Source organism: Arvicanthis niloticus, chromosome 6, assembly GCF_011762505.2.
Source record: "Arvicanthis niloticus isolate mArvNil1 chromosome 6, mArvNil1.pat.X, whole genome shotgun sequence".
NCBI lineage: Eukaryota > Metazoa > Chordata > Mammalia > Rodentia > Muridae > Arvicanthis > Arvicanthis niloticus.
The window spans coordinates 99752360-99764493 of NC_047663.1; the positions used below are offsets into that span (position 1 = coordinate 99752360).

Here is a 12134-nt window from a genome sequence, read left to right on the forward strand (position 1 = left end):
CAGTAAGTGCTCTTAAGTGCTAGGCACTTGTCCAGCCCTGAAAGTCTTTCTTTGAGTCCCAGCACCGGTTACTCCAGGCTAGCTGGCCCTTGAGCTTCCTGGCAATCCTGTTTCTGCCTCCTTTCGAGCTGTAGAAGGGCTGGTTATAGAGATGTGCACCACTTCGTCTACTGTTTTAATAAAAGTCCTGACTATGAAGCTCGCGGAGTCAGCAAAGACTTATCAGCTGAGCCATCTCTACTCAACTCTATTACTTTTGCGCTAGTTCGTAAATCTGAAACAACTGGGAAATGAACCTGGTATCTTTTAAGTATGCTGGACAAGCCACCACCTAGTCAGAGCTCCAGCTCATATACTGAACTCTTAAGTAGTGAGGAGAAGAAAAATAAGGAAACAGTGAAGGGAAAAGAGAGGAGAAAGGAAGCTGGGGTGTCCTTGAGGAATCCTGTCCTAGCTCCCAGAACCTCCCGCCGAGCTATCCACTGCTGGAACTAGCTCAGAGAGCTTTGATTTACTTCGGTTCTGAATCTTCTTCATATTTTCCTGAAAACAGACAAGGGAGAAAACGACTCTTTTATTTTCTTTTCAGCCTTTTCCAGTATTATGCCATTTAACACACCGGTGCAAAGCAGGAACCAGGGCAGGAACCGGACAAAGACTGGGAACAGAGGGCAGAGCCGCCACAAGGGGCGGGACCCCCACAAGAGGCCCCGCCTCCACAAGAGACCCCGCCTCCGCAAGAGACCCCACCTCCGCAAGAGGCCCCGACCCCGCAAGAGGCTGGGCCTCTGCAAAGCGCTGAGCCGCTGCAGGAGGATCCACCTCCACCGCAGGGGCTGACACGAGGGGCGTGGCTGGCATAAGGGCCTGAGCCGATGCCAGAGCAGGTGTAGCCTGTCAAGCGAGGCGTGCTGGGGAAGGATTTGCGCATGCGCATGCATTTGTCCTTGTCAATGCACAAGGTGTTGGCTTTGATGGCCAGCTCGTGCTCCAGCCGGGACTTGGTCATCACCAGCAGCTGCAACGTGTCTTGCGTCTCCCGAAGCCTCAGCTTGAGCGTCTGTAGAGTGTCGTCTATGGTAAAGACCTCATTCACGAGCCTGGGGCGGGGCAGAGAGAAACCTCCGTGACTCTCCTTTCAGCAAAGCCACCCCCTGTATGACTGGTAAAGTGCCTAGGGGTGCCACTGCAGTGTTGTCCTCAGCCGGAGAGGGGAGCATCTCTGGGAGGGTCACCAAGGCTGACAAAGCATGGAGGAGGAGACAGGTGGTACAGAGAGCAGAATCTGTCAATAAGCTAACCACGGGCTTGCCCCCCTGAACTGATGGGTGTTCACACCAAGTGTCTACAGCAGTACTGTCCATCATGGTCCAGAAGAGGGAAAGACAAACTGTGGCATAGTCACACTGAAAAACTACTCGGCCACAACCCAAAGGAATGGTTTATTCTGTTTTGTTTGTTTCTAAGATAGTGTCACTATGCTGGCCATGGTGTTATTGTCTCCAGCTCAAGCTGTCCTGCCTAAGCCACTCAAGCATACCAGGCCTACTATGTGACTTGTTATGTTTTGTCTTGCCTTTGCCCTTTGTCATCCTCCTACCCCATTATCTCCTTCCCTTTCCAGTCCTTGTCCCACACAATCCAGAACCACCTCAAATTCTCTCCATAGTCAAGGTGAGGAACGTGAAGACCTTGTTCTTCCTCCACCTACTGGGGGCTGAGATCATGGGTCCTTCTCTGTCAGGTAAGCTTTGAATGAGGGTTGGCTACTTAAGAAACATGGTCTCTGCACGTAACACAGGAACCAGCCTCACTGACATACGAGATCAGGTTACGGTGACTTTTGCTCAGGTCTCTTCCATCAGGAACGCATCCATGCATGCTGTGTTAGCCCCTCTTGGCACACAGGTTCACTCCTCAGAGAATTGTGGCTCCCAACCGATGGAAGCCACCTGGCCTGGAAGAGAGCCTCTCCCAGCAGCCCACAACCACTGGCCAACTGCCTCAGAGGGACTGAAGACTGTACACAGTGGAAGACCCCTGGAGTGGAATGTGCCTCAGAGACATGGGGGAGGCCAGTGCCCATATTGTCCCACACCTTACCCTGCCTCTGAAGAATTTCCCAAAGTCCTGGAAGGGCTCGGGATGGAGAACTTTGGAGTAGAAAAAAAGATGAGAATAAGTGGGCCATGTAGGGACCAAGGAGGAAAAGTTCTATCACAGCAGTGCCAAGAGGAGCTCTGAACTGGCCATGCTGTCTGCAAATGGCAAACCAGGGAGTTACACGAGGCTGAAGAGCTCGTGAAATGTGGCCTCTAGACTCATAATCTGATATTTACAAAAGCTCTCCGCTCATTCGATTCATAGTCTACCTTTTAAATTAAATTTTAAAAAACTTTTAAAGGACAAAGTCTCATGTAGCCTAGGCTGGACTCAAACTCTGTGTAGCCAAGGATGACCCTGAACTTCTGGTCCCCCTTCCTCCACCTCCTGTGTGCTTCTGTGAGTCTGTGCTTCTGTGCACAGTTTCTGAGGTGCTGGGAACCAACTCAGTACCTCACGCTAGGCAAACACTTTACCAATATACACCTCCAGCCCCCATTTAATTTAAGTTCAATTTACAAGGATGAGGATATGGTCCAGTTGGTAGAGTGTTTGCCTCACATGTGTAGGGCCCTGTGTTCAATCCTCAGTTCTACATGAAAAGTAAGCAATGAGGCAGAAAGCAAAGAAAAAGAGGCCACGGATAGAATGATGATGGTCGACAAAGCAAGGGGCTCCAGGGTTGTGGCAGCCATTAGATGCCAGAGGCAGGCAGCACTTCTCCCTGCCTTATGTGCCTGAACCCCCTTGCTGGAGACACATAAGCTTCCCATCCACTCTCCTGTCCTCAACAGAAGCAAGTTCACTTAGCCAACAGGGTAGGTGAGATCTGGTGAGATCAAGCCAGACTTGGGCTTGTTGCAAGGAGAGAGGTAGGAGATGAGCAGGGATGTAAGCAGGCACCTCTTCTTCCATCAGATCCTGTGGTGAGAGATGCTGAAGAAATGGAGGGGCTGGGACTGTGGTCTGTCCCTACTGCTAAGGTCTCCTTGGCCTTTCAGAGGAAGCAGAAGGGTTTCCCGAGCAGAGATGTGATGTTGAGGGATGGGGAAGCTCTAGAGAGGGACAGGGTGGAGCCCAGAGCTCAGCACCTCCAAACCAGCTCTGGGACTGGGTGTCCTGAGTCATGCAGGGTCTGGTTCTCAGATGCAGTGTTCCTGCTGTGACCATCCAGGCAGGACTGAAGATATTCTAAAGAGTCCCTCACGTTGGCTACCACGTGATTGAAACTATAGGTCCCAAGAGACTGAAGTTCTCTCCCATCCCTGCCCCCAGGGTCTCATGATGGAAAGGAAAGGGCTGAAGACCGCAATCAGGAGACTTGACCAAGTTCTGATCAGAACACCTTGCAAGAGAGACAAGAGCTCAGGCAATGATGGGTGAGACTGCACCAGGGGACCAGGGCTGCTGTGAGGTCCTCTTGTCCTCTGCTTAAATGTAAATCTCATGCGAGGCCCTGAGGATGCACTGGGGGAGTGTTGGAGCTGGATCTCTGTATATGTTCCTTTCCCCAATGTAGCCACACTGCATGAATCTCCTGCCTGTGCTTTTTAGTTGATCATCTAATTGGCCTGTTAAGGACGAGTAGACAAACATAGCTTGTTAGACCTTCCAGGAAGAGCCCAGGCTCCAATACCTACAACTCTAGCAAGAGTGGAGCTTCTGAGACCCACCTTTCTCTTCCTCCACCCCAGTAGTCCCTTCCCACCCCAACTCACCTGAACTGTGGCACATCCCTGCAGAGCTCCACGTTGGGCCGTCGGGTCCTACATGCTAGCCTGGTCTGGGCCACCTTCAGTGGGCATTCCTTGGCCACAATGGCCCTCTCCAGCAACATGATGGTGTTCTCTGCCTGGAAGATCTCCTGCAGTATCTAGGGAAATGAGGAGACTGTCACAGCCTGCCAGAAGTCTCTCACCTCCTCTTCATGGGTAAGGCAGGGAACTGAAGTCACCTCAGGGGCCTGTAGCCTACCCTGTCCCCAACCTTCAACACCTTTGGGACAGGAAGTGTGAATTGGGTGACCTTTGGAAATTGCTACCATTCCTGCTTGTCACCATGACACTGACTGCTGGGGCTGGGCCAGCATCAAGACTAATTTTGGGTTTTGAAACTCTGCCAGAGGAAGGTAATCATTGTTCAGTGGGAAGAGAAGAAGGAAGGAAAGGGGGGTGGGGTGGGGGAAGAAAGGGGAAAGGAAAAAAAAGGAAAGGAAAAAAGAGAGAAGAAGGAAGGGAGAAAAGGTGTATGTGTGTGTGTGTGTTTGGTCTTGTGTGTGTGTGGTGAGTGTGTGTGTGTGTCTGTGTATGAGTGTCTATGCATGTGTGTAATGTGTGTATGTATATGTGAGTGTTTGTGTAGTTGTATGTGAGTGTGTGGTGTGTGTGTGATTGTACTGTGTGAGTTTGTGTGTGGTGTGTGTAAGTGTGTGAGTGTATGAATGTGTATATGAGGGTATGTGTATGTTTGTGTGAGTGTGCATGTGGTTGTTTGAGTGTGTGAGTCTGTGAATGTGTATGTGGTATATATGAGTGTGTATGGTATGTGTAAGTGTGTGTGTATGAATGTGTGCATGTGGTGTGTGGTTGTGTGTATGTTGGAGGGTGTTATCTAAGCTCTACTCACAGAAATTATATTCCCCACATAATGCTGTCATTACTCCACTCTATGGAAATGTGAATCCCAGCAGGAGGGAGCCTGGCAGGGTGAGAAGCAGCCCATGTCTTGGTGTGGGTAAAAGTTTCAGAGGTATGAAACTGGAAACATCTTGTTAAAATTCATTGGGCTGGGTGAACTTTTTTGTTGTTGTTGTTGTTTTGTTTTTTTATCAGACTGCTATCTATAGAAAAGCAGATGCAAGACTGGCTGTAGCTCCATGGGAGAGTGTTTGCCCAGCATGCCTGAGAAAATGAGAAAAAGATCACAGAGGAACAGGTCAGTGACGAGTTGACATTTGTTCTGGGACACGGAAGTCATTATGTGTCTTTCTATACTTTTATGTGTTTGAAATTGTCCATAATAAAATATAAAAGAACATGAACTGGAAACGTATGTGCAAAGCCCTGACGTCCATCCCTAGTAACAGTACATTCCTGTAACCCAAGCACTCAAGAGATAGAAGCAAGTGGGTCAGAAGTTCAAGGACATCCTTCACTACAAAGTAAATTTGAGACCAGCCTGGGCTACATGAGGCCTTGTCTCAAAAATTAATACACAAATAAAAATAATGTAACAAGTGTGTCAATAAAGAATAGGCATACTAGGCTGATCTATTAATACTGAAAGGACCTGGCCTGGCCCCTGGCCATCCCTAACCTTCCCCAGGGTTGAGTGGAGGGTAGTACCTGGAATCTCCACCCTCAGGCACACAGCAGCCTGGATCTGAGAGCTGTTCTCTCCTGTGAGAAGGTTCTTTGTAGATGGTTGTGCTGATATCCACTCCTGCCCTGGAATTACCCAGTACCAAAGATGCACGTGTTCTATTCCTGCCATGCCTAAAAGTAATGCTGTCCACGATGGCTTTGTTGCCAGAATCTTCTGCAATTATCCACCACCACTAAGAGCTCAATTTCATACAGCCCAAGATTAAAGAATACTTAAAGAAAAAAAATGCACCACTAGGCTCAACCACGACATTGTTTGACCCTGCTTGGTTCAGTTTTACTGTAAATAGATGCTGGCTTTGTGTGCCACCATGTTGAAATTAGACCCAACTCATAAAAGGGGCATTTATTATCCCTACTCTGTCAGCCAGAGAAATCACTAGTAAAATACTGCTGGGAATATCCCATCGCCAAGACTGGGGGGACTAGAGGGACAGAGAGAACCAAGAGTAGGCGCCAACATTATCAGAAGAGTGGCCAGCTAAACCACAGGACACATGGTTACATCTGAATTCCAGAGTCACTGAGTGCCAACACTCTCAGAAGTGTATGTATGTAAATATATATATATATATATATGGAGACCCTCACTCTGTATGATGTCTGATGAAGGGGGCACATTTGGAAATTGAATGGGTCATGATGTGGGATCCTTTCCATCATGCAAGAAAGAAGAAATATACAATTTTCTAATCCAAGGGTCTCTCTGATACTGGAGACTTCCAGCCTCCCAAACTTGACTTTCATTACTTGGATGTGAGTTTGTTTGTTTGTTTGTTTGTTTGTTTGAAATAGAGTCTTACTGTGTACCCTGATCTAGCCTGGAACCCATAGCCCTCTGGTTTTAGCCTCCAAAAGGCTGGGAATATGAGCATGTGCCACTGCACCTACGTAAAATCCACTATTTATAAATTGTCCAGCCTATGCTATTTATAACAGTCCAAACAATCCAAGACATGCCTCAGTTACAGCATAGCACACGCTGAAACTCAAAAATCACACAATCTGATGTTCAGGTATAATGGGGTGTTCTGTGTTTTCATTTGCTAAATTTGAGAAGCCTGCCCAGTACGTGGACTAAATGAATAACAGTGGGTCTCAAAGTCTAGACTTGCTGCAGAGATTCCCTCTTCTTTATCTTTATTATAGGCAAGGTCTTAGTACATAGCCAAGGTTAGCCTCTGGTTCATGAACTTCCTGCATCGCCTCTGGAATGCTGGACACAGGCATATGCATGCTGCTATGTACATCTTTCTTAATGATTTTTTTAAAGTCAACCGCACTATGTAGCCCAGACGTCCCCAAAACTCAAGACAATTGTCCTGCCTCAGCCTTCAGAGAGCTGGGATTACAAGCATGTGCTAGTACACCTGGTCCATAAACTGTCACTTCTAAATAAGTTATTAAAGATTGAAGTGACTTTAAACTGAGGTGCATAGTCGTTAGCTGGTATGGTAAAGTGGCCAGGGTGAATTCATGTGCTACATAAATAAGTCAGGATAGGAACCTGATGGACTTGCATCCATGGTGATACAAGGACAAAGGGGTGAGGACAGGAGAGTGTGTGGGATCCCTTTCCTCCTGTTCCCTTCTGTCCTTCCCCAGGCTCCAGGCTGGAGTCCTCAGTTGCTTATTCCATCACACCCCTTCCCCCGACCCCCTAGCTGCACATCTTGATCAGACCTGTCTGTGGGTTTTCCAGAACACTGGGGCTTTCCAGAACCTTCTGCTACAGCCCAGTGATGATTCACACCCAGGGCACATCTGCCCAGGTCCAGGTGGCTGTTCCTGCTGCCAAAAAAAATGTTCCTTCCCCACAGCCTCTTATCTAGCCTGTCACTCAGAGCCAGGCTTATCTCCATCCAAAAGTAGGACTAGAAGCCCCACAAGTTCTACTGAGATACAAGCCCTGGAAGCCTGCGTGTCTCCAGAATCCCCAGTGGGAGATCCAGCCTCTGAAAGACTGTGGACCATGATCTTAATAGGCTGCAGGACAAACAACAGTGTGTGCTGGCCAGGGCCTGGGCCTTCCTGAGCCATCAGGACCATCACCCTGAGCAGGGGAGCATAATGGATTGGCTTTTCTGGTGAGCAAACCCAGAGAAAGGTAACAAAGGACAACAGCCCAATCCCCTGTGAGATCATTACTGACCCAAGTGTGTAGATATCATGTACATGTGTTTGTAATGGCACATTAAATGAAGAGCAACATAGCAACAATCAGATAATCAAAACGGGTGTCCAAAAATGAAGAGCATGCTGCTAGTGGCATCACAGAGTGATAAAGATGGAAGCCAGGAAATTCACATGGACAGTGTGCCAAGAGCTCACACAAAAGATAAACTCATCCCCTTCGTCAGGACCAAAGGAAAAAAACAGAAAGCTAACCAGTCCCAAGAGTTTCTTTCAATTGGGTGTTGTCTGTCATCCCGGGCATTCCGGAGGCAGAAGTGGGAGGAGTTCAAAGTTATCCTCAGTGAGGCTAACCTGGGCTACATGAGACCCTGACTCAAAATTAATTAATTAGATGACTTGGCTGGTAAAAGCTCTTGCCACTGTGCCTGGTGATGGTTTCAATTCTAACCCCGAGACCCTCACAATGGACAGAGGGAACTCACTCTCCAGGTTCTCTGATCTCTACACAGGCATCATCCCATGCACACACACACACACACACACACACACACACAAAATAAAATACATGTAAATGAAAGGTTCCCTTTAAAAAGAATCTACAGTTCAAGGGGGAAAATACTATCAAAACAGTAAAAATCAGTGTTCCAGAGATTCTTCAGAATAGCTGTTTGGCTCTGCCCCACTGAGGTTCTGACTCTGTGGGTAGGAGACTTCTCGGAATCCTTGGTGACTTGGTCAGAGAAATCTGTTTGACTTAGAAGTGTAGAACTACGTAGGTGGGGCAGGGCGGGGAGGGGGGGTGGTGGTATTGACAGAGAAGTGGGTAAACTGAGAGGTTCCTCAGCAAGAAGGGGCTGGGTTAATTGCTTCCCTGCAGGTGGGAATGCGGAGCAAGCAGGAAGCAAGGAACCCAGGAGGCCTCTAGGGAGGAAAGCCTGGGCAAGCGGGCACATGCTCCTGAATGCAGAGACTCAAGTTCCAAGTTCTTACTAAACGTATGTAACTTGTGTACATGTATCCACAAACACTCTACCTCCTTTGAAGCCACCCCCGACCTGTCCCCAGAGCTGTGATATCTCCACATTTATATCAAATGAATCAGGTTGCAGGGCATGGCGGTGGACATCTGCAATCTCAGCACTCCAGGTCCTGACTGGACTAACCTCTGAAAGCTGTTTCCAACAAAAACAAAGAAGGAACTCAAGCAGGTATTTATCACACACAGGCCCTTTGCAGGCACTATTCCCTCTGCTTAAGGGACTCCTCCTCAGACACAGGCAAGGTCCCTTCATCCACCTCCTCAGGCCCTGGCTAATATGCATAGGCAGCTTCAGTTGTACCCCATTAAACAACGCTTCAGAACTTTAGCCAAAGTGTGAGTCCCTTTCTTTGAGGCACAGGCATAGCAAGGCCTACTCATGTTTGCAGTCACTCAGAGCAGAGGTGGATGCCCTCTGGAGAGAGCAGTCCCTCCCCAGACTAACACCCTGCCTTGTTACACTTCACACTCAAGCAAGGGCAGAGAGAGAGAGAGAGAGAGAGAGAGAGACAGACACACGACTGCCTGGCATCTTGGCCCAGGCTCTGAGGGGTTCCCCTGGAATGTTCATCTCTCTGTTCCCACAGAGCAGGGGAAACAGGCTCCAGGGCAGTTTGGCTCATCCTAGAGGCTGGGCGGGACCTCTGGGGATTGGGCCCAGGGGGTCACCCCATGGGTGGAGTCTTGGCATATTGTATCAGGCAGTTGCCAGGCTTTTCCTGCCCTGGCTGGGAGTGGCAATTCAGTTGGGAAAGGGGGGCATGGGGGAGAAAATTCCTTCTTCACTCCTCTGCATCCCCTTAAGGCCGGGTGCCTGCCACTCAAAGTAAGGATGCCCAGAAGGGTGTGTCTGAAGCCCCCCTGGTGCTGCACATCAGAGGATAGATCACTCCATCTCCCTAAAACGCACAGTGTTGAAGTCACACACACTTCGTAGCTCATCTGCTCTTCTTATCTGCTGTGTGACCTTATGAGTTTCCCAGCCGGTCTGTGCCTCACACAATCCATATCCACAGAGCCCTTCCTAGTTGGCAGATGTGTTTTCTTTCATTTGCTAGGTTGGCAGAATTACAACAACCCACGAAGGTGCTGCTATGAGGACTGAATGAGATGGTTAATTCTTACATTGATGATTCTTACATCGATGGGTCCGGCCTGAGGGTTCAGAGAACTGGTGAAGACGTTACAGGATCTATCTGTGAGTAGATGCTACAAGAGCTCCATTGAGAGTGATGGTCCCAGTGGGCATGCCCAGTGTGAGTGGCCCTCATCTCATCCATCAAAACCCAAATTACATCAAAGTACACGCCTGCCTTCCCCACAGCTCCTTGCTTTGAGACTCAAATGGAGATTTTCACTGGTGGCACAAGCCCACTGCTTGCTTGTAGGGGGATAAGATATGGTTGACTCTGAGCTAAACATCAAGTGAACATGGACTGGGGACCGTGAGTTCAAGTTGCACAGTGGAAAGGTGACTTTTCATAGTTACAGAATAAAACAGGTGCTTTGCTGTTGCTAAACTTACTGCTGGGAACACCAGGTTAGCAGGTCACAGCAGGATGGGACACCTTCCTGTAGGCTGCAGGCACTGCCTGATGACCACCTTGGCCTCAGGGCCAGTAGAAGCTGGAAGGTTGTTTGGCTGGACCATTCCAAAGGCTCTACCTGCTGACTACAAGGATGCTAGATCAGACAAGAGGGGATTAAAGATAGTCCAAGATCATTTGTCTCTGGGTCTGCAACTTTATAATCACAAAGCTGTAGTTAGCCACCAGCCTGGGAGACTCCTAACACTGTGCTCTGGGAACGAGTTCAAGTCATTTTCATTCTGGGGCCAAGCTAAGCACCAGTGTTCCTGGGTATTTTTCTTTTCTTCTCCCCCTCTTTCCATTTAAAATTTATGTACAGGGACTGGGGCGGTGATGGTGTGAACCATGGCACAAATCAACAGAAGATCAGAAGACAAGTCCAGGGAGCCAATTCTCTCCTTCCATCATGAGATCTCAGAATTGAACCCAGCCTGTTGGGCTTACCCAGTGAGTGTTTTTACCCACGGAGCCACATCTCCAGCCTTTCTTTTCTGAGGCAGCATCTCAACTCTGTAGCCTAGGCTAGCCTAGAACTCAGGGTGGTCCTCCTGCCTCAGTCTTCCAAGTGCTGATACCGTATGCGTCACCATATCTGCTATACTTTCTTTATAAGTCTTCAAGTTGACCTCTTCCAGATGACTCAACTTGGCGTTTGCAGTATGAGGGATGCCAGACTTCGTGGAGATGGTTGTGGCCATGGTTTAGGAAAACTTTACTTATACAACCAGGTAGGGGCCAGAATTTACCCCTAGGCCTGTTAGTTTGTAACTCACTACAAACCATCATAAACCGAGTCATGACCTCTCAATGCTACAAAGCTGTTGATCCTCAGGCTTCTGGGATTCAGAGAACAGTTACTCTAGAGCTGTGGTTTCTTAACCTAATGCTGCAACCCTCATACAGCCCCTCATGCTGTGGTGACCCCCCCATCCATAAAATTATTTTTGTTGCTACTCCATAACTACAATTTTGGTACTGTTACAAATCATGATGTAAATATTTTTGCGGATAGAGGTTTGCAAAGGGGTCATGACCCACAGGCTAGAACCACCACTTTAGCGACTTGCAACTCAAAATGTGAGCCAGCGACCACTGAGGTCTGAGAACTTCCTGGAGAGGGCAGACGGCCTTGTCCCAGCCTAGTCCTGCTTTCTGGCTCTGCTCACAAGACTCTCAGGCAATTGTCCTGCATGTTCAAGGACAACGGGGCTGATATGTGGTTTGAGGCCAGTTTCTGGTTGAGTTTGCAAGACAAAGAGACATGGCTGGGAACAGGAGGACACACAGAATCATGGTAAGGACAGAGGCAGGAAGAGTAAGAGGACATCTGACAGATGGAGCTGGGAAGGGAGCGGTGGAGCTGGGATCAGCATGACTGCAGCTTGCCTACCTAGCAAAATCCAAACGAACCTTCTAGAAGAGAGGCCTTGGAGCCAACAAACTGTACCTAAACAGGCACCACCTCTGCTATGTGTGGTCTCTAGCAAATCCTGAACTTCTCCCAGCCTCAGTTTCTCCATCTGTACCTTGGCCACAGTCACAAGGTTAAGGAGACTGCTTTCTCCCCATTCCCAGCAGGAAGAACCACTCACCCCCCAATAGGTCTCCTGTCAGCAAGCATCTGGAATTTAATGGCACAGTGCTCCCAGAGCATGCAGAGTCCCGAGTTCCATCCTGGCACTGGGGACAACTGACTGGCACTGTACAGTCACTGTGGAAGGCAGTGATCCTGACAGCCCCAGTCAAAAGGACTTTTCACTGGGTCAAAAAGCAGGCTGCTCTTCCCAGCTGGAACACAGACCAGGGCGATGACTTTGGGGGGTGGGGGTGGGGCGTCGTGTGGCAGGGCTGCCTGCCTCATAAAGTTTCCTGCCTGCATCTTGT

General features: G+C 48.8%; 1 protein-coding gene and 1 long non-coding RNA gene across 2 annotated transcripts in view; one reads left to right on the forward strand and one right to left on the reverse strand.

Moving 5' to 3' along the window:
- Positions 1–555: 555 nt before the first annotated feature.
- Positions 556–12134, reverse strand: part of Tekt5 (tektin 5) — a 38520-nt gene continuing 26941 nt past the window's right edge. Inside the window, exons 6-7 of the mRNA XM_076937413.1 lie at positions 3822–3976; positions 556–1100 (exon numbers count right to left, since the gene is read on the reverse strand). Coding sequence (XP_076793528.1) covers positions 611–1100; positions 3822–3976 — 645 coding nt within the window. The 3' untranslated portion in view covers positions 556–610. The remainder of the gene's footprint in view (positions 1101–3821; positions 3977–12134) is intronic.
- LOC143442888 (uncharacterized) lies at positions 959–5215 on the forward strand. Its single transcript, XR_013111475.1, has 4 exons — positions 959–1079; positions 1625–1744; positions 3846–4034; positions 4935–5215. It is a non-coding gene; the product is annotated as an uncharacterized LOC143442888 (long non-coding RNA).